Source organism: Malus sylvestris, chromosome 8 (assembly GCF_916048215.2).
Source record: "Malus sylvestris chromosome 8, drMalSylv7.2, whole genome shotgun sequence".
NCBI lineage: Eukaryota > Viridiplantae > Streptophyta > Magnoliopsida > Rosales > Rosaceae > Malus > Malus sylvestris.
Window position 1 is genome coordinate 28,109,508 of NC_062267.1, and position 18,416 is coordinate 28,127,923.

At 38.2% G+C, this 18,416-nt stretch overlaps 2 protein-coding genes, 1 long non-coding RNA gene and 1 other non-coding gene across 4 annotated transcripts; 3 read left to right on the plus strand and 1 right to left on the minus strand.

Moving 5' to 3' along the window:
* The first annotated feature begins 627 nt into the window (after positions 1-627).
* On the plus strand, positions 628-2,714 carry LOC126631627 (uncharacterized). The gene is made up of 2 exons (XR_007626421.1): positions 628-2,134; positions 2,310-2,714. It is a non-coding gene; the product is annotated as an uncharacterized LOC126631627 (long non-coding RNA).
* A 6,917-nt stretch (positions 2,715-9,631) lies between these two features.
* Positions 9,632-13,753, plus strand: LOC126632384 (uncharacterized). Its single transcript, XM_050302768.1, has 2 exons — positions 9,632-10,495; positions 13,270-13,753. The coding sequence occupies exons 1-2, from the start codon at positions 9,806-9,808 to the stop codon at positions 13,354-13,356; spliced, it is 777 nt and encodes a 258-aa protein (XP_050158725.1). The 5' UTR covers positions 9,632-9,805; the 3' UTR covers positions 13,357-13,753.
* Positions 11,985-12,056, minus strand: TRNAQ-UUG (transfer RNA glutamine (anticodon UUG)). The gene has a single exon. It is a non-coding gene; the product is annotated as a tRNA-Gln (tRNA).
* A 651-nt stretch (positions 13,754-14,404) lies between the features above and the next one.
* Positions 14,405-17,443, plus strand: LOC126632385 (COP9 signalosome complex subunit 8-like). The gene is made up of 5 exons (XM_050302769.1): positions 14,405-14,964; positions 15,065-15,144; positions 15,518-15,699; positions 16,067-16,174; positions 17,033-17,443. The coding sequence occupies exons 1-5, from the start codon at positions 14,881-14,883 to the stop codon at positions 17,170-17,172; spliced, it is 594 nt and encodes a 197-aa protein (XP_050158726.1). The 5' UTR covers positions 14,405-14,880; the 3' UTR covers positions 17,173-17,443.
* The last annotated feature ends 973 nt before the right edge of the window (positions 17,444-18,416 follow it).

The following is an 18,416-nucleotide window of genomic DNA, read 5'->3' on the forward strand; positions in this document are numbered from 1 at the left end:
GCTGAGTGTGCATGTGACAGGTGCTGACGAGGCTGAAAAAGCAGGTGCTTCTTCGATTTCTGAGATCGGCCCTCGTGGTCTCTGAGCAGCCCAGCTTTTGAGAAAGCAAACGCCTCTTCGATTTCTGAGATCGGCCCTCGTGGTCTCTGAGCAGCCCAGCTTTTGAGAAAGCAAACGCCTCTTCGATTTCTGAGATCGGCCCTCGTGGTCTCTGAGCAGCCCAGCTTTTGAGAAAGCAAACGCCTCTTCGATTTCTGTAGCTCCGTCGAGTGCAGATTTTTATAGAGGCTGGCATTAAGTTCCACAGCACACTTGAATCTCTACCAGTAGAAGCTCATTTCTTGCACTTCTAAGATCTTGATTTGTCTGACCTCTTCCTTCTTCAACACATTTGAAAATGTCTGGACCCTCCGACCGTCGTTTTGACTTGAACCTTGGAGAAGAGACAGCCACGCCTTCTCCAGACAACATATGGCGCCCATCCTTCATATCCCCTACTGGTCCTCTTACCGTTGGGGATTCTGTGATGAAGAATGATATGACCGCTGCAGTGGTGGCCAGGAACCTTCTCACTCCCAAAGATAATAGACTACTTTCCAAACGGTCTGATGAGTTGACTGTTAAGGACTCTCTGGCTCTTAGTGTTCAGTGTGCAGGTTCTGTGTCTAATATGGCCCAACGCCTATTTGCTAGAACCCGCCAAGTTGAATCATTGGCTGCTGAAGTGATGAGTCTCAAACAGGAGATTAGAGGGCTTAAGCATGAGAATAAGCAGTTGCACCGGCTCGCCCATGACTATGCTACAAACATGAAGAGGAAGCTTGACCAGATGAAGGAATCTGATGGTAAGGTTTTACTTGATCATCAGCGGTTTGTGGGTTTGTTCCAAAGGCATTTATTGCCTTCGTCCTCTAGGGTTGTACCTGGTAATGAAGCTTCAAATGATGAACCTCCAATGCCTCCTCCTTCTGGGGTTTTGTCAAGTACTGAGGCTCCGGATAACCACCCTCCGGTGCTTTCTCTTTCTGGGGCTCTACCGATTGCTGAGACTTCCCCTAAGCAACCTTTGTGAAGGCTCCCTTTTGTTTGTTTATTTTGACTCATGTATATGTACATATTTGTGGCTTATCGAAAATATTAATAAATAAGCTTTGCTTCATTTCAACATATTGTGTTAAATACACCAAAGCCTTCTTCATAAAGTTCTTTGAATTTTTGCTTTTGTTGAAACCTGTATTGTTGAAGCTTTGTGAGTGAAGCATGTAGTTTGAGGTAGTGTTCCCTTAATTTCCCGAGTGAGGAAAACTTCTCGGTTGGAGACTTGAAAAATCCAAGTCACTGAGTGGTTGTGAGACTGCCGAGTATCAAGGTGCAGTAGCATATGGTGGGAGTCCCCCAAGTCTTCAGGCGAAAAGAGTTGCCGAATGAGGTGTCTCGCGTGTTACTAATTTGTCAAAGTAACGAATTCTTGTTTCGATGTCACACATTCGTATATGCTTTATCTAAAAATATTTCCAACTTTTGTGTGTTTGATGCTGCATGCTATTGACTAGACAAGATCAAGTGCAATTAGTAGCTTTTCTCTCTTTTTCATCTTTTCTTTGGTGGAATTGCTTTTCGTTTCCACTAATCAGCCTGAGTGGATGCAAGATAACACCTTTCTCTATAGCTCAGATTGCAAAGTCGTCTTCATGAAAGTTTTTCCTTATCTTGTGAACTACAACATATCCAAATTTGAGATCCATCGGAGTAGTACAACTTCAGAAATTCAAGTATGATGAGTAACTGTTCATCAATGTTCTGTTAATCCGTCAGACTTGTTGTGAGCTTCGAAACTCCATTTTCTCTTGTTCAGATCAACATACTTTCTTCATCGAAGTTGTTCCTCAGCTTGTGAACTACAACATATCCAAATTTGAGATCCCTCGGAGCAGTATAACTCCAGAAATCCAGGAATGATGAATGACTGGTTATTATTTTTCTGTCAACCCGTCAGATTTGTTGTGAGCTTCGAAACTCCATTTTCTCTTGTTCAGATCGGTATGCTTTCTTCATTGAAGTTGTTCCTCAGCTCGTGAACTACAACATATCCAAATTTGAGATCCCTCGGAGCAGTATAACTCCAGAAATCCAGGTATGATGAATGACTGGTTATTATTTTTCTGTCAACCCGTCAGATTTGTTGTGAGCTTCGAAACTCCATTTTCTATTGTTCAGATCGGCATGCTTTCTTCATTGAAGTTGTTCCTCATCGTCTCTTTCATAACATATCAAAAATTCAGAATGAACTAATGGTTAAATATTTCCAGATCTTCGAAACATCACAGCAGCTTCGAAATCTGCAAGAATCCGACTGTCATGTTTGGAGCTTCAACACTTTAATTTCCGTCGCTCAAACAGAAATGGTTCCTTCTTGAAAGTTGTTCATATGCTCAAGAACTATAGGGTGTCCAAAATTCAGCTCCATTGGAGAAGAGCAGAGGTTGCAGAAATTTGATAGATGAAAGGAGGCGGAAGAGGGAGAGAGAGAAAAAGTCTCTTGGGTTGGATTTCTATTTTGGGGCAGATTCCAATTTTTGTAGCACCTTCATTATTGATGAATTGCTTGTACTTTTGTCCATTATGAAATTTGGGACTTTGGCTTGTTGTTGGATCTATTATAATATGTTTGAGAACATATATAAGTGAATAAATAAGAAGGAAAATTTTGGGCCCTTGTGGGTGTAAAACAAAAAATGTTTATGTTTACCCAAGTGTTTTTGTACAAGTTCAAGGGCATCTTGGGTTTTGTGAACAAAATTTGTTTATTTGGAGCAAGGTTTTGTGTTGAAGCTTTGTAGGTGAAGCTTTGGTGTTGAAGCTTTGTGGGTGAAGCTTTGATGGTGAAAGTATGTAGAGGGAGCTTTCTAGGTGAAGATTTTTTAGGTGAAGCTTTGTAGGTGAAGATTTTTTAGGTGAAGCTTTGTAGGTGAAGCTTTTTTAAGTGAAGCTTTTCGGGTGAAGCTTTTTAGGTGAAGCTTTGTGGGTGAAGCTTTTTAGGTGAAGCTTTGTGGGTGAAGCTTTGGAGGTGAAGCTTTTCGGGTGAAGCTTTTTAGGTGAAGCTTTGGAGGTGAAGCTTTTCGGGTGAAGCTTTTTGGATGAAGCTGTTTTTTTTTTTTTTTTTTTTTTTTTTGGCGCTTGACACGGTCTTCATTTGCTTGTTTTGTAGTGACTGTGGAAGACGGATTGCTTTCTGATTGAGAAGGGTTCCGGCATCGCTTGCTATGAATGTAAAAGAGTGAGGGCTGAGTTGGCTAAATTACCTCTTTATTGAATTCATTGCCAAATGGCCTTCATTACATAGGATGCCAAACGGCTATAGCTCAACACTTGTACATCGTGAGTCTATTTGTAGTAGTACTTCAAGTGATCAGCGTTCCATGGATGGCCAAGGGTCTTGCCATCGGAGCTTCTAAGTGTGTAAGAGCCAGGGCGACTGATGCCAATGACTTCATACGGTCCATCCCAGTTTGGACTAAGTGTGCCTTCACTCGGGACTCTGTCGCAGAGTAATCTTTTCTTTAAGACCCAGTCTCCTATTTTGAAAGAACGAGGCTTGACCCTAGAGTCATAATAGTTGGAGATGCGCTGCTTGTAGGCGACATTCCTCAAGTGAGCTTGGTTTCTGTGTTCCTCGACTAAATCCAAGTTGAGGGTGAGTTGTTTGTCATTTTCACTTTGAATGTAGTTCTGGACTCGGAATGTTGCTTGCTCGAGCTCAACAGGGACAACCGCCTCTGTGCCAAAGGCAAGTGAGAATGGAGTTTCTCCTGTTGAAGTCCGATATGAAGTGCGATATGACCAAAGAACTTGGGGTACAAATTCTGGCCAACAGCCTTTAGCTTTGTCCAAGCTGGTTTTCAAAGTGCGCTTGATTATTTTGTTGATGGCCTCAACTTGTCCATTAGACTGGGGATGAGCTGGAGAGGCAAAGCATAAGTTGATGTTGAACTTAGAGCAGAACAACCTGAACTTCTTGTTGTCAAACTGTCGCCCATTGTCAGTGACTATCGCATTGGGAATGCCGAATCTACAAAGGATGTTCTTCCACACGAAGTCTTCTATCTTTGCCTCAGTAATGGTTGCCAAGGGTTCTACTTCGGCCCACTTTGTGAAGTAGTCCACTGCAACGACTGCGTAACAGACTTTGCCCTTCCCTGCCGGCATTGGGCCGATCAAATCAAGTCCCCACTGGGCGAAGGGCCAAGGGCTGATCATAGGAGTAAGAGGCTCTGGAGGGGAATGAGGAATAGCCGCATATCGTTGACATTTGTCACATGAGCGGGATACTTTGATGGCATCCTGGTGGAGTGTTGGCCAGTAATATCCTTGGCGAAAAGTCTTGTGTGCTAGGGACCGAGATCCAGCATGATCTCCACAGACTCCCTCATGTATTTCCCGAAGGACGATTTCCGCCTCGGCAGGCGTAAGACACCTTAAGTATGGCAGGCTAAAACCTCGCTATTGTGGCGATACCCTTGACGCGGGTTTGACCCACTGCATTGACTGCCTGGGGGCGAGCGCTATTGTGGCGATACCCTTGGTTATCGGGATAGTGTCCCTTACTCTTTTTACTGAAAGGAGAGTGGTGAGGATGGAAATCCTTCCTCTTGCCTTGAAATTGATATGTCTGTTGATTCGGTGAAGCATTATGCAAGGCATGGGGAGGTGCCACTGCTGTTTAGAAAGTCGAGGTCTTCTCATTTAGGTGAGTCTGGCTTCCACCTCCCACTTGTTGATAAAGGATGGTTGTAGGGGGTTTCTCCTGATATGTCTTTGCCTCGGCGGAGGCATGGTTATAAGCCTGCGCCATCACCTCAGAGTAAGTCTTCCAAGTATTGGCATTGATCATGTATTTAAAGAAACAATCACGTAGGCCTGCCGTGAAGGCTTTGAGGGCAGTCTTGTCGTCTGCCTCGGCACACCGAGAGTATTCATGGCTGAAGCGGCCAACATACATACGTAATGACTCGTCTGGCTTCTGGCGGATAGTGTACAAGTCATCTGCAGAGTGCAAGCGATCGGTTTGGAAAATGTGTTGGGAAACAAATAGTTTCCTCAATTCCTCAAATGAGTCTACCGTCTCAGGTGTAAGACGACAATACCAATTTAGAGCTCCACTAGAGAGGGTGGAGGGGAAGAGAAGACATCGCTCTTCGTCGGTGTGCATCCGGTATGCCATGGTGGATTCAAAGAGGTTAAGGTGCTCAATCGGGTCCTCTTTTCCAGTATAAAGTTGCAAGCCAAGCTTTTGCTTTGTCTTTGCTTGAAGGGGGGTGTTGAGGATCCTCCTTGTAAGAGGGCCAGGCCTGGGTTGGTTCCAGTCAGGTATTTCAGCCTGACGTTCAGCCTTCAACTTGTTTACTTCCTCAAGAAGTTGTAGGACAAGGGGGTCCTGAGCGGAGTTATGTGTCACTGGAGCTTTCTTTCGTAAATCTCCATCTCCTATTGGAATTAGGAAGGTTTGATCAAGGGCATAGGGTTTGTATCACACTTGACTAAGCCCGAAACTACAACTAAGCTTCAAGTGAAATTGATACATTACCTTGTGCGTCAACATCAGCTAAATACACCATTCCCGGATGGAGGAAAAGTACTTCCAGAGAAGGGCAGATGAAGATCAGACCACACTTCGGTACTTAGAAGTTTCGTGATTACTCAAGGGATTGGATCTTGCAAGTCCCCAACCGAGGAGTTTCCCTCACTCGGGAACTTAGGGGAGCACTGTTTGTACCATACTTGACCAATCCCGAAACTACCGAGCACCGGCCAACGCTATACTGTCAAGGACCCAGAAGAGTTCCCCTCCGACCAGGAGGCCAATCACTACTCGACACGTGTCAAGATTAGAAGCCAATCAGAGTGCAGCACGTGTCAACATCAAGAACCAATCATAACATGACACATGTCAATGTGACAAAGCTACAAGTTTTTCTATAAATAGGGGTCATTCCCCCACAATATTGCCTAATGCCATTTTGTGTTAAATCATTCACAAGAACTCACTAAATTGAGAGCTTGATCCTTTGTACTTGTGTAAGCCCTTCACTACTAATAAGAACTCCTCTACTCCGTGGACGTAGCCAATCTGGGTGAACCACGTACATCCTGTGTTTGCTTCTCTGTCTCTATTCATTTACGTACTTATCCTCACTAGTGACTGAAGCAACCAAGCAACCAAGCGAAGGTCACAAAACCTGACACTTTCTGTTGTACCAAAGTCTTCGCTGATTTTGTGCATCAACATACCCCGTAATGAAAATGGAAGGAATTGAATTGAAGCGAAACTATAATTAAATTTTTGTTGAAACTGTTTACTTAAATATTCTGGAATCAGAGTGACACTAATTCTATAAATTGTTTATTAATTTAGTAAAATCAGAATATAAACCAATATGATTACTAAAATGTCATTGTTCCAAATCAAATATTTTATATACTTTTTTTAATAAAATTTGATATAATATATAATAGTAAGAAAAAAATTGCTTTTTTATTTCATACACACTAAAACGCTTTTGTTTTTGTTATTTTATTTATTATAAATTTAAGTATTTACTTTAATATTTAAATTTCCTCTTTCAAGTTAGATTATTCTCTTCAGCATATGCATGAAGTTGTGCATCATATGAATGAGTATAGAGTTGTGCATAATGTGAATGAGCATGAAAATAAAAAAAAAGTAAGGAGTTGTGTATAATTAAACTAGTGTTAATAGGTTTATAAAGGATAGTCTTGGAAATAAAAAAAGTAAGTGAGGGCATAAAGGGAACAAATTTGTCATTCCAATTGCCCAAGCAATCAGTAATCCAAATATTATGTTAATCTAAAAGATCCAAATCCTCCAAATTTTGGAATTGAATACCAAAATTTTGTGTGGGTCCCACCTTTTCTTTTACTTCCCCGGTTTAGTAAACAAAGTTATACCCCGTAATGAAAATGGAAGGAATTGAATTGAAGCGAAACTATAATTAAATTTTTGTTGAAACTGTTTACTTAAATATTCTGGAATCAGAGTGACACTAATTCTATAAATTGTTTATTAATTTAGTAAAATCAGAATATAAACCAATATGATTACTAAAATGCCATTGTTCCAAATCAAATATTTTATATACTTTTTTTAATAAAATTTGATATAATATATAATAGTAAGAAAAAAAATTGCTTTTTTATTTCATACACACTAAAACGCTTTTGTTTTTGTTATTTTATTTATTATAAATTTAAGTATTTACTTTAATATTTAAATTTCCTCTTTCAAGTTAGATTATTCTCTTCAGCATATGCATGAAGTTGTGCATCATATGAATGAGTATAGAGTTGTGCATAATGTGAATGAGCATGAAAATAAAAAAAAAGTAAGGAGTTGTGTATAATTAAACTAGTGTTAATAGGTTTATAAAGGATAGTCTTGGAAATAAAAAAAGTAAGTGAGGGCATAAAGGGAACAAATTTGTCATTCCAATTGCCCAAGCAATCAGTAATCCAAATATTATGTTAATCTAAAAGATCCAAATCCTCCAAATTTTGGAATTGAATACCAAAATTTTGTGTGGGTCCCACCTTTTCTTTTACTTCCCCGGTTTAGTAAACAAAGTTATACCCCGTAATGAAAATGGAAGGAATTGAATTGAAGCGAAACTATAATTAAATTTTTGTTGAAACTGTTTACTTAAATATTCTGGAATCAGAGTGACACTAATTCTATAAATTGTTTATTAATTTAGTAAAATCAGAATATAAACCAATATGATTACTAAAATGTCATTGTTCCAAATCAAATATTTTATATACTTTTTTTAATAAAATTTGATATAATATATAATAGTAAGAAAAAAAATTGCTTTTTTATTTCATACACACTAAAACGCTTTTGTTTTTGTTATTTTATTTATTATAAATTTAAGTATTTACTTTAATATTTAAATTTCCTCTTTCAAGTTAGATTATTCTCTTCAGCATATGCATGAAGTTGTGCATCATATGAATGAGTATAGAGTTGTGCATAATGTGAATGAGCATGGAAATAAAAAAAAGTAAGGAGTTGTGTATAATTAAACTAGTGTTAATAGGTTTATAAAGGATAGTCTTGGAAATAAAAAAAGTAAGATATTATTTCAAGTGCCATTTCACTTGTATAATAATATATAGATATTTGCTCACGTTTCAAACACACTAAAAATATCTCTCATCCCAAAGGTGGTTGCTAGCATTGTTTTTTTTTTAATCATTCTCTCACCATATAATATACTCTTTTTTTCATCGTCAATGCAGATATTTTTTCTTAATCATTCTTTCAACCTTTCATAATCACGATCGTGCGACTTATCAACAGTAAAAATTAAACACGAACGTATCGTGTGCATACGAACTTGCAGTGATTAAATGTAATCTTTTATAAACAAAACATTAGCAAAAAAATAAACAAATAATAAAAAGTACAAAAAAGTGCAGTACGTCCTGCAACATTAATCCCCATCATCAAGTGAGTAATCATATTCATAGGAAAATTTTATTTGAATCCATTAATTTCTTTCTACACCTAACTTATTATCTTCATCCATATTGTATTTTTATTAAACAATTAATCTCTCTTTAAACCCAAATTTATTACCAAAACTACCTTCTCAAACCCAATTCAAAATGTTAATTTATCTTTACACCTATTACTTCTATAAAATAACATCTGTAATTGATTTAAAAAAAAAAAAAAAAAAAAAGAGGCATCCTTGGCCCTCTTCCCATTAGCATTTCCATGGCTATTTTATTTCTTTCAGTTTATGCTACCAAACCCAAACATTTACCTTTTTTTATTTATACTGATGTGCATAAGCAACAAATCAAACAATTCATTCCCTAATATTTATCAACAAGCAAGGAAGTTTATAATCTAAGAATATTAGTAAGAAGTTTTTTCTTAGAATTTACCAATTGCAGAAAGTTTAATAAACTATTCAAGATTGATGAAAAAAAAATCAAAATACTCATCTTTTAAACTTTTAAAAAATTGAAATTAAACGAACAAAATATTCATAAATTGAGTCATACCTTAGTTGGAGGATTCAAAACTTCAAAATCACCATCCATCAATAAAAAAAAGTTTGTTTTTCTACCTATTAGGATTTTAGTTAGACTTAACGTAGGATAAACAATGGTATGGTTTAATGGGTTAATTGATAAATTTGAGTTTTATTATTAATTTCATTTTGTACTTAATAATAATTATGTAATAGGGTGAAATAGATAATTAACAATTTAAATTTAAGTTGGGTGTAGAAAGAGATTACATAAGTTCAAATAAAATTTCACTATTCATATCATGTTTTTGTACCATATTTTCATATCATTTTAGGTAGTATTTGATGTGAACAGTCACATCATTTGAATTAATTATATTTTTAAATTTAGTTCATTATTTAATAAATTAATGATTAAAATAAACTAGTTAATTAAATGATGATTATGGTATACGAGAGTATTTCTTTTTCTTTTTTTTGAATTTTGCTAATTTTTCAAATAAAATGATTATCCACGTCATATACCATCTAGGATAATATAGAAATATGGTATAAATATTATTACAGGCTCTTTTTATCTTTCGCTCAAGCAAAGTCACCGAAAGCGGCTCTCTCTCTCTCCTCTCTCTTCAATATCAAGCAACGGACACTGAAGAAGAAAGAAGAAACAGAGGCCACTTCCACACTCACTCAGAGGACAGAGAGAGAGTGTGTGTGAGTGAATAAGCAAGCAACCCAAAAATAAAATGACATCAAGAGACAACCCAACCCCAAACGGAAACGCAACCGCAAACGGAGACCACAGACCCCGCGTCCCACCGCCGCCGTCGTCCTCCTCCTCAAACCCCCACAGCAGCAGCAACCACCACCGCTACTACCCGACGAGGTCGTCATACTCCTCCTCCTCTTCCGCTTCCTTCAAGGGCTGCTGCTGCTGCCTTTTCTTACTCTTCTCCTTCCTAGCCCTCCTCGTCCTCGCCGTCGTCCTCGTCATCATCCTTGCCGTCAAGCCGAAGAAGCCGCAGTTTGATCTCCAGCAAGTCGGCGTCCAGTACATGGGCATCAACTCGCCCAATCCCACCGCAACCGCCGACCCCAACCAAAACCCTACCTCCGCCTCACTCTCCCTCAACATTCGCATGCTCTTCTCCGCTGCTAACCCCAACAAGGTCGGGATCAAGTACGGCGAGTCCAGGTTCACAGTCATGTACCGCGGGATCCCATTGGGCAAGGCCTCCATCCCCGGCTTCTACCAGGACGCCCACACTGTCCGCCAAGTCGTCGCCACCATCGCCGTCGATCGGGTCAATTTGCTCCAAGCCGACGCCGCCGATTTAGTCCGAGACGCTTCCCTCAACGACCGAGTCGAGCTCAGGGTCTTGGGTGACGTTGGCGCCAAGATCCGCGTCTTGAACTTCGATTCCCCTGGCGTTCAGGTCAGTAATCTCTCACCCAATTTAAAATTTCTCACTACCCAAATGCAATTTTGCTTCCTAGATTAAAACCCACTTCCCAATTTTCCCATAAATTCTGTTTGGCTACTAAGAAAATCATAGAAACCCACTATAAGTTGATGATATTATGCTTGCAGACCCATATAGGTTTTGTATTCGGAAACGGATTTTCTTTTCGTTTTTTGCATTCATGCCCTTCCATTTCTCTGCATTTTCAACTTTTGCCTGTGTTCTTGGATTGGGTCCAAAATTCCAAATCACATTTTACTTTGTTTGCAATTTTTGAATGAATTTATTTCCAGAATTTTTATCCTCCGTGTTAGATTGGTAAGTTGGTAAAGTAATTCTGTGATGATTTGTTAGAAAAAGGATATATGGAAAGGTAAGGTTAGAGAGAAATGGCAATAAAGCTTGACTTTCGATATTAGCGGTAGTGGTAATTGCGTTCCTTTCACGCCGCACCAACTATAGAAGAGCTACATGCCAACAAGCCTTTCTTCTACTTTTGATTAGCCATAATTTAAACGTATACGGGAGTTAAGTTCGTTGGTCATGTCGACGTCCCTCCGGATCCAAAAGAATTGAGCCCATTAATCAATGCATCCGGATTATTAAAATTTGATCTAACGGCTACAAACAGGAAACTCTCAAAAAATTATAATAAGTATAGCCGTTAGATCAAATTTCAATGACCCGAATTCATTAGTGGGTTCAGTTTCCTTGGATCTGGAAGGGATCCGGTTCTGTTTTCTTGTACTCAAGTTCAAATTTTATTTAAGCATATATTCATATATTGTGGTGGGCGTAAAAATGCAAGTTAGGATCGTTGGCATGTCAATGTCTGTTTTTGTTCACTCAAGTTCATTTTAGTTCTCTAATGAATTACCATTAGTTACCATTAGTATCAATGTGGGCGTTTTTACTCACCATCTTCAAGTGGAGGTAATGCTTAACATGTTATTTATCATCATTAGATGAACTTTAATTTTAAAATTTGTGTTTATCCACTACACAGTTTTTAAAATTTAAACTCAACAAATTTAAACTCAACGAATGATTTAATGGGGACAATCACCGCGACCATCGCTTGAGAGGGGGGTGGTCAGAAAAAATATTAATGTGAAAATTGTCAATGCGTCCATTTGGTTGCAACTTAGAATTAGGCGTGCCATTTGGTTTTTGGATTGAGTGAGCATGTTCCTGGATATTTGGGCCGGTGTCCATTTTTATATGGGGTGTGCTATTCACACACATTTTTTTACTTTTCACACATCATTTGTTAATTTATGTCTATTTATCTTCTTTAATTCATTTGATCTAACGACCGAAAATTAAAAAGGCGTGTGAGAAGTAAAAAGAGTTATGTGGATATCACATCATTTTTTATATTTGTGCCATTTGTTCAAATTACTTCTTGTCAAACAGAAGAATTTAAAAAGTAAAAAATAAAAATAAAAATAACTCTCAATTGAGGTCCCACCGGGAGTCGAACCCAGGTCGCTGGATTCAAAGTCCAGAGTGCTAACCACTACACCATGGAACCATTTTGTTCGCTGGCGTTTGAGTCTTTTGCCTTGAAACCTTTACTGTCTCAAAAACATTTGTTACCCTTTATTTTTCACTACATTTATGTATTTTTGGGTAATTCTTCGTATCATATTTGGGTACTTTAGTTACGTGTATGAGAACGAGCTACGAAAATCACTTTTATGCTTATAGGAACAAAAACTTAGAAGAGAAGAAAGAAAGCAAGCAAAAATAGTTTAGGTAGGGACTAAACTAATTTGCCCTTTCCCGGGGTAGTAAAAAGCTTTCCGGGCCCGCCATGTGAGTAGGGCTTTGCGTGGGCCTTGTGGGTGGGCCCATATGTTTGTGCTGCATTAGGACAACTTGGAGAGGTGATGTAGAACATAAATCTAGAATTATCTATATATTAAAAATTGAAAAACTTTTGTGGGGAATTTCGGTGGTGGGGTCTGCTAATTATTGTTTTTTTTCGTTATGATTTTTGTAAACCACCACGGGTGGCCTAGTTAGAGGCAAATTTCATGCCGGTATTTCACACTGCTCATTCTGAGTTCGATTTTTAGTTCTGATGAATCAAATGATAGTAGTTAAGAAAATGCTGAAATGATGCCTTCAATGAGTTTTTTTGTCTTTGAAGGATGAATTGTCGTCGCTTGGCCACCAACTAATCCTCTTTTTAGTAAAAAAAATGAAGTTATGATTTTTATAGGTGCTAAAAAATAGGTGCCAGGTTGGATACCTTCCTCATGGATTCTTCCCTTCCCTATTTTTCGGTCGTGGTCTTAGGTATACAAAGAAAGAATTAAATGCCTTTACATATCACTAGTAACACTACTACAATGTGCGTCTCTCTGGCTGTGTCCTGCCATTAAGCACCAAAACTTAGGCACGAAGAAATCTTAACATCCCCTCGTGCTCCAACCCAACCTGAGAGTTCATACGACCTTTGTTTTATTTATTTTATATTTAGTCTAAAGTCCCACGTCACGTGATGTCGTAGACTAAGGTTGGTTACTGGTCATGCTATCTGTATGGTGAAATTAACGCATTTAAGTGTTGATTGATTCCGATGAACTCAATGCAATCAACGATTGAATCGAGGGACTCAGGACTCGGGACTTACTTGTTATGCTTTTCTTCTTATGTATGATTTTGTTGTCCTTTTTTGTTCACTATTATTTTGGTTGGAGGTAAGGCTGAATGTGTGTGTTGATGGTGGGGAAATGCAGGTGTCCGTGGATTGTGCAATTGTCATAAGTCCAAGGAAGCAGTCTCTCACATACAAGCAGTGTGGATTTGATGGATTGAGTGTGTAAACACTCCTCCCTCCGCACACTTAACTTTCGAGTTGGTAACTTTCGAGTCGCTTATTTTTGTTTCCCTTGTGATTTTCACTCTTCAAATTGGGAGAGAAATGAAAAAAAGAAGGTAAAAAGTAAAGAGGAGGGGTAAAAACAAAGAAAGCCCCCGCTCCCCCAAGTGAAAGGGGAAGTAGTAGAGAGTTTAATAGCAAAAGAGGAAGGAAAAGGGTTCTCTATCAAAGATTTTGCCCAATTTTTAGGCGTTGGTTTTTCATGACTTGGAGTTTTTGGAGGGTAATTAAATTAAAGCTACTAACAACAACCGCGCGTAAAGTGTAAAAACTAGCGCATTTGTAATGCATTTTCTGCCCGGTAGTGCTATTCATACACTTTTTTAACCTCACCTTTTAAATTTTTGTCCATTGCTTTTTTTTTTTTGGTTTATTCGATTCGACGACAAGAAGTTGAGCAGGGTGTGTGAGAGGTACAAATGAGTGTGTGGATACCACCCTTTACGTCCTATTGGCTAATTTTCTCGCGCATTATGTCCTACTTTGTGTTTTTAGTTTTTGGGTTCGCATTCAAGAAGTCTCTAATTAGTAATCACCATATGGTAGCCGTATTACACCCCTCATCAAACTTCACACAAACATGTAAAAAAGTTCACCGAACTATAAGCTGAAATGATGGCTACTGTGGATGCACAAAATTTCTTCCAAAGAGAGTGACCAAATAAACGTGCAAAAAAGATGACACCATAAGATACGCTGCTCGAAAACCCTACGTGAATATTGGGAACAAAAATTGCATCTTACAAAAAAATACGTTGCCTGAAAAGTATCATCGAGGAATTAAAAACTAAAAGCAAGTGGGCTTCAATAAAAAGAAACTATATAGGACAAAACTTCGTGATAGAAAAAAGAGCGTCACATATGATTCATAGCGTTACCCTCACAATGGTTATTTAGTGTTAGCATCATTCTCCTACGACAATACAAAATAAAATAAATTAAAAATATAGAAAGTATAAATAAATTAAGACATCAAAATAATAAGTTAAAATGATAAAACAAAATGAGTTAAACCAATCTATGTACAAACTAGAGGTCTCGGATTCGAAACCTGCTGCTGGTGAGGAAACCAGACTTGTGGTCAGGGGGAGGTTGAAATGCCTCTGTGAGCCTTCTGGCTCTCGGAAGAGATGGATAACCGTAACTTGCCATCAGTTATCCCTCTTTTGAGAAAAAAACAAAAGAAGAAGTAAATCTAATACAAAATAAAGTTAATTGATCAAATTACACCAAAATCTGATAGAGTGGAAACTGGTTTCGAAAATACAAAGTTTTATTGGGTTACAACCCAGCCCAATTCAACCCAAACCAGCCCAAGGCCGAGGTTGGCTTTTCCTTTATTATTATTATAATTATTATTTTGTTTGGGCGGAACGCGGGTGGGTTTTCCTCTTCCCCCTCTGACTATCTGGGTTTAGCATACAGAGAGGTCCTTCTCCTTCGGAATCGTATAGCAGAGAAAGCAGCCATGGATTTCTCTCCCCTTTCAGACGCCTTGGCCTCCAAATCCTATGGAAAGCTCGCCGATATCTGCGACCAACTCATGCTTCAGGTTCCATTTCGCTTTCAATCCATTCAAATTTCAAAACTTTCGTTTGTTTTCTCACTCACTCACTCTCTCTCTCTCTCTATCTCTCTCTCTCATTGCACAGGTCGCAGCGGAGGGCGTTTCTTTTCAGGACGAATGGCCCTACGCCATTCATCTTCTCGCTCTCATATACGCTGGTGATATGTATGATTTTAATTTTCATAATTTTCGTTTTTTTTTCTGCCTTTTGAATCTGTTCATGTTGATGAGTTTAAGTAGAACAAATAACATAATTCGTTGGAAGCTAATAAATTGTACTTGAAGTTATGTTTTATTTATTTATGAATTTGTTCTATTTTAGCTCAATCTGCTGTATCTTGGTATTCTGATGATGGTTTCATGGTAGCAATGCTTTTTGTATTCTGGGTTTTGATTACTTGTTGTTTTACGATTCTGCGTTTTACTATTAATGTTGTTTGGGCATTTGGGGTGAATCCTGACTTAAATCTGAGTTTGTTGTCTTTGTTGTTGGTTTTCTGTTATTTGGAATTTAATCTGTGGGGTGATGATGATGCAGCAATAGTGTGCGGTTTCTTTGGAAATCGATGCCTGTCACAGTCAAAGAGAGCAATCCAGAAGTCATTGCTGCTTGGAAAATTGGTCAGAAGTTGTGGGTGCGGGACTACGGGGGTGTGTATGAAGCTATTCGTGGATATGAATGGAGTCAGGATGCTGAAGGTCTTGTTGCAGCCTTCTCAGGCAAGTTTTACTAGATCAAAAATTGTATTCTTTATGTTTTGCGCGCGTGTGATACTTCAATTTGAAGATTTACGACAAATATATCCGTTCAAAAGATGAGTGATATTGTTCAATAGTCGAAGAATGCTGAACAATTTGTCGAAGTTTGTTGTGATCACATCCTTCATAAACTTAAATTGCTGTGCTGGTAAGGTGTCATTTGTAATTGGCGTTAATTATGGTTGATTCTGATGAGAGTAGAGTACTTTTGAACGGTCAACACTCGAATGATTCCTTTCATTATTTTCTGGTGTTTAACGGAGCTTATAGAGTACTAATTCTTATGTTTAGTAAGGTCATCATTAATCGTCTTCTTAACTTCATGCAGATCTTTACACAAAGAAAATGTTTCAGCTCCTGCAGTCTGCTTATTCTACAATAAGCATCCAAGACACAGCTCTCTTCTTGGGAATGAGTGAGGATGATGTCACAACTTGTAAGCTTCTGTTTTCACAAATTCATCTGTTACCAAATTCCGCAGGGTTAATTTTCCTTTTCGAAAAAATGAAATTAAAATCTTAATGCTTTCCTATCAGAAAAGATATAGATTTATCATTGCTTTTCAGTGATCTTTGGGAAAGTAACCATTTAACAGCTTTGGAGGTATGAGCCTTTTTGAAGTCTGTTAATCCTGAATAAGTAGGTTTTCTGGAAGAAAAAAAGGCTCTGCTGCTTTAAAGAGTGTGGGAGGATTATTTGTTGAGATTTACAAACGTAAAAGGATATAAAGAATCAAAAACCAGTTGAATGTCGACTAATGATACACTTACCAATTTTCATACCACAGCTGTTCCACCTCTCTAATACAAGTAGGGCCCACCAACACATGTGGGTCCCATCTTTATAAGAGCGGTGGTACGAATGTGGTAAGAGTAGCATTTTTTGGTCGAATCACTGAACAAAAGGTGTATACGAATGGGTAAATTAAGTTGGAAGAAAAAAAGGTGTCCTGCCTATGAGAATTTTGTTGCAAGTTTGTAGAAGAAATTTAGGAGGAACCCTTGTTTACTACATTTTTCCGTTGATTTTCTTATTTTCACTTCGAAAACAGTTTTTTTTGCTTGAAAAAGTTTCCAAGTCTTTGATGACGACTCCTTGTATCGTAAATAGTAATATATGCTAGGACTTGTTTTTTAATTGCATACTTATAGGCCCAAGCCCGGATAAAGGAGGAGGGGGAGGGCGTCAGGTAGTCGACAGCCGGCACTCCATGATCACGTCGAATCCTTATGAAAATACTTATAGGCCCGTCATCATTTGTTTCAAACTCCTGAGCTATGGTTGTCGTTCGCAGATGTACTACATCAAGGTTGGGTTGTGGACCCTGCTTCACAAATGGTTACTGTGAAGAAGCACCCTATCGTCACGGAGCAGAAACTGGATGCGAGTAAATTGCAGAGCTTGACAGAATATGTATTCCATCTCGAGCATTGAAGTAGTTTACCAAGTTCCTGAAGCTGTGAGTTGTCCTTTTGGTCAGCTGCTAACTTAGATCATGATTTAGTGGAGTAAATAATTTCAGGATTTCAGGTTTTATACATGTGGACGGCACTTTTACGCACGTTATTTTTCTATCGGTTATATTTTTCACTAGGCTGTGTGTCATTTGGATTTAACCTTAGTTGGTCCCCAAAGTTGTGCACAAACAAGTTCACAACATCATGTCATGTCATTTTTTGTCAATCCCTAGTTTTGCTGCGTTTTATTCTCATCGTTATATTTGTTTAGTGCAATGGAGAGTGGGTTCATCAGTTAGCCAGGTATCCGGGGATTGTTATAGCTTACGCCGCTGGTGGTGGGGGTGGTGGTGGTGGTTCTGCTGCTGCTGCTAGCTTACGAGAAGCTGTGTTCATTTCCAACTCGGAGAAACTAATCGGAATCATCGCATTCCCAGTTGGACTGCTCTTTCTGCTCTTGCAGTTGCTTCTGCTCGTTTTTGATTTCGCCATTTCTTTCGAGTGCCGCTTCCGCTCTTGAAATTTGAATTCTATTGGCTGATACGGTGCCGTTTGCTGCTAGCGACTGTATGCTTATTAAAACATTGAAAAGTAAAACTTAGGATTAAGTAACTAAAACTTTTCAACCTTTTAGTGTCATTTCAAATTGGTTTCAACATTTTTAAACATTCTAAATAAGTACTTAACTTATTGAAAACGTTACATCTGTTAATCCCTAGTTGAATTTTTCGGTAAATGTATTGCTAACAATGAGTCCTACCTTTTAGCTTACTTGGACACTAAAATACTAATTAAATTAACTTAAAAAAAATGAAGATGAATAATGAAAATAAATAAATAAATTCACAAATAAAATGGAAAACAAAAATGAAGATCGGAAAATATCAAACCCTGCCACCTTCAAGCTTAACCTACGACCATCAAAACCTCGTCCCAACCTTTATATTCAAAACCTGCCAACTGTTTTAGCTTCTAGTTCTTCTTTGTGGCTGGTGAAGATGGTGTCCATACCAATTTTGCAGTCTCTATGATTGTTAGTTAGTAAAAGTCATGTTTCTATGACCTTCTATTGATTTTAGGGATGAAGTATGCCCTAGTTATTTAACAGAAATTTATCTGGCTTAATGAATGTGATATTTTTAATAGCTTAGGTACTTATTTGAATGTTTAAAAAGATTGAGACTAATTTGGAATGATACTAAGCTTTGAAGAATTTTTTGT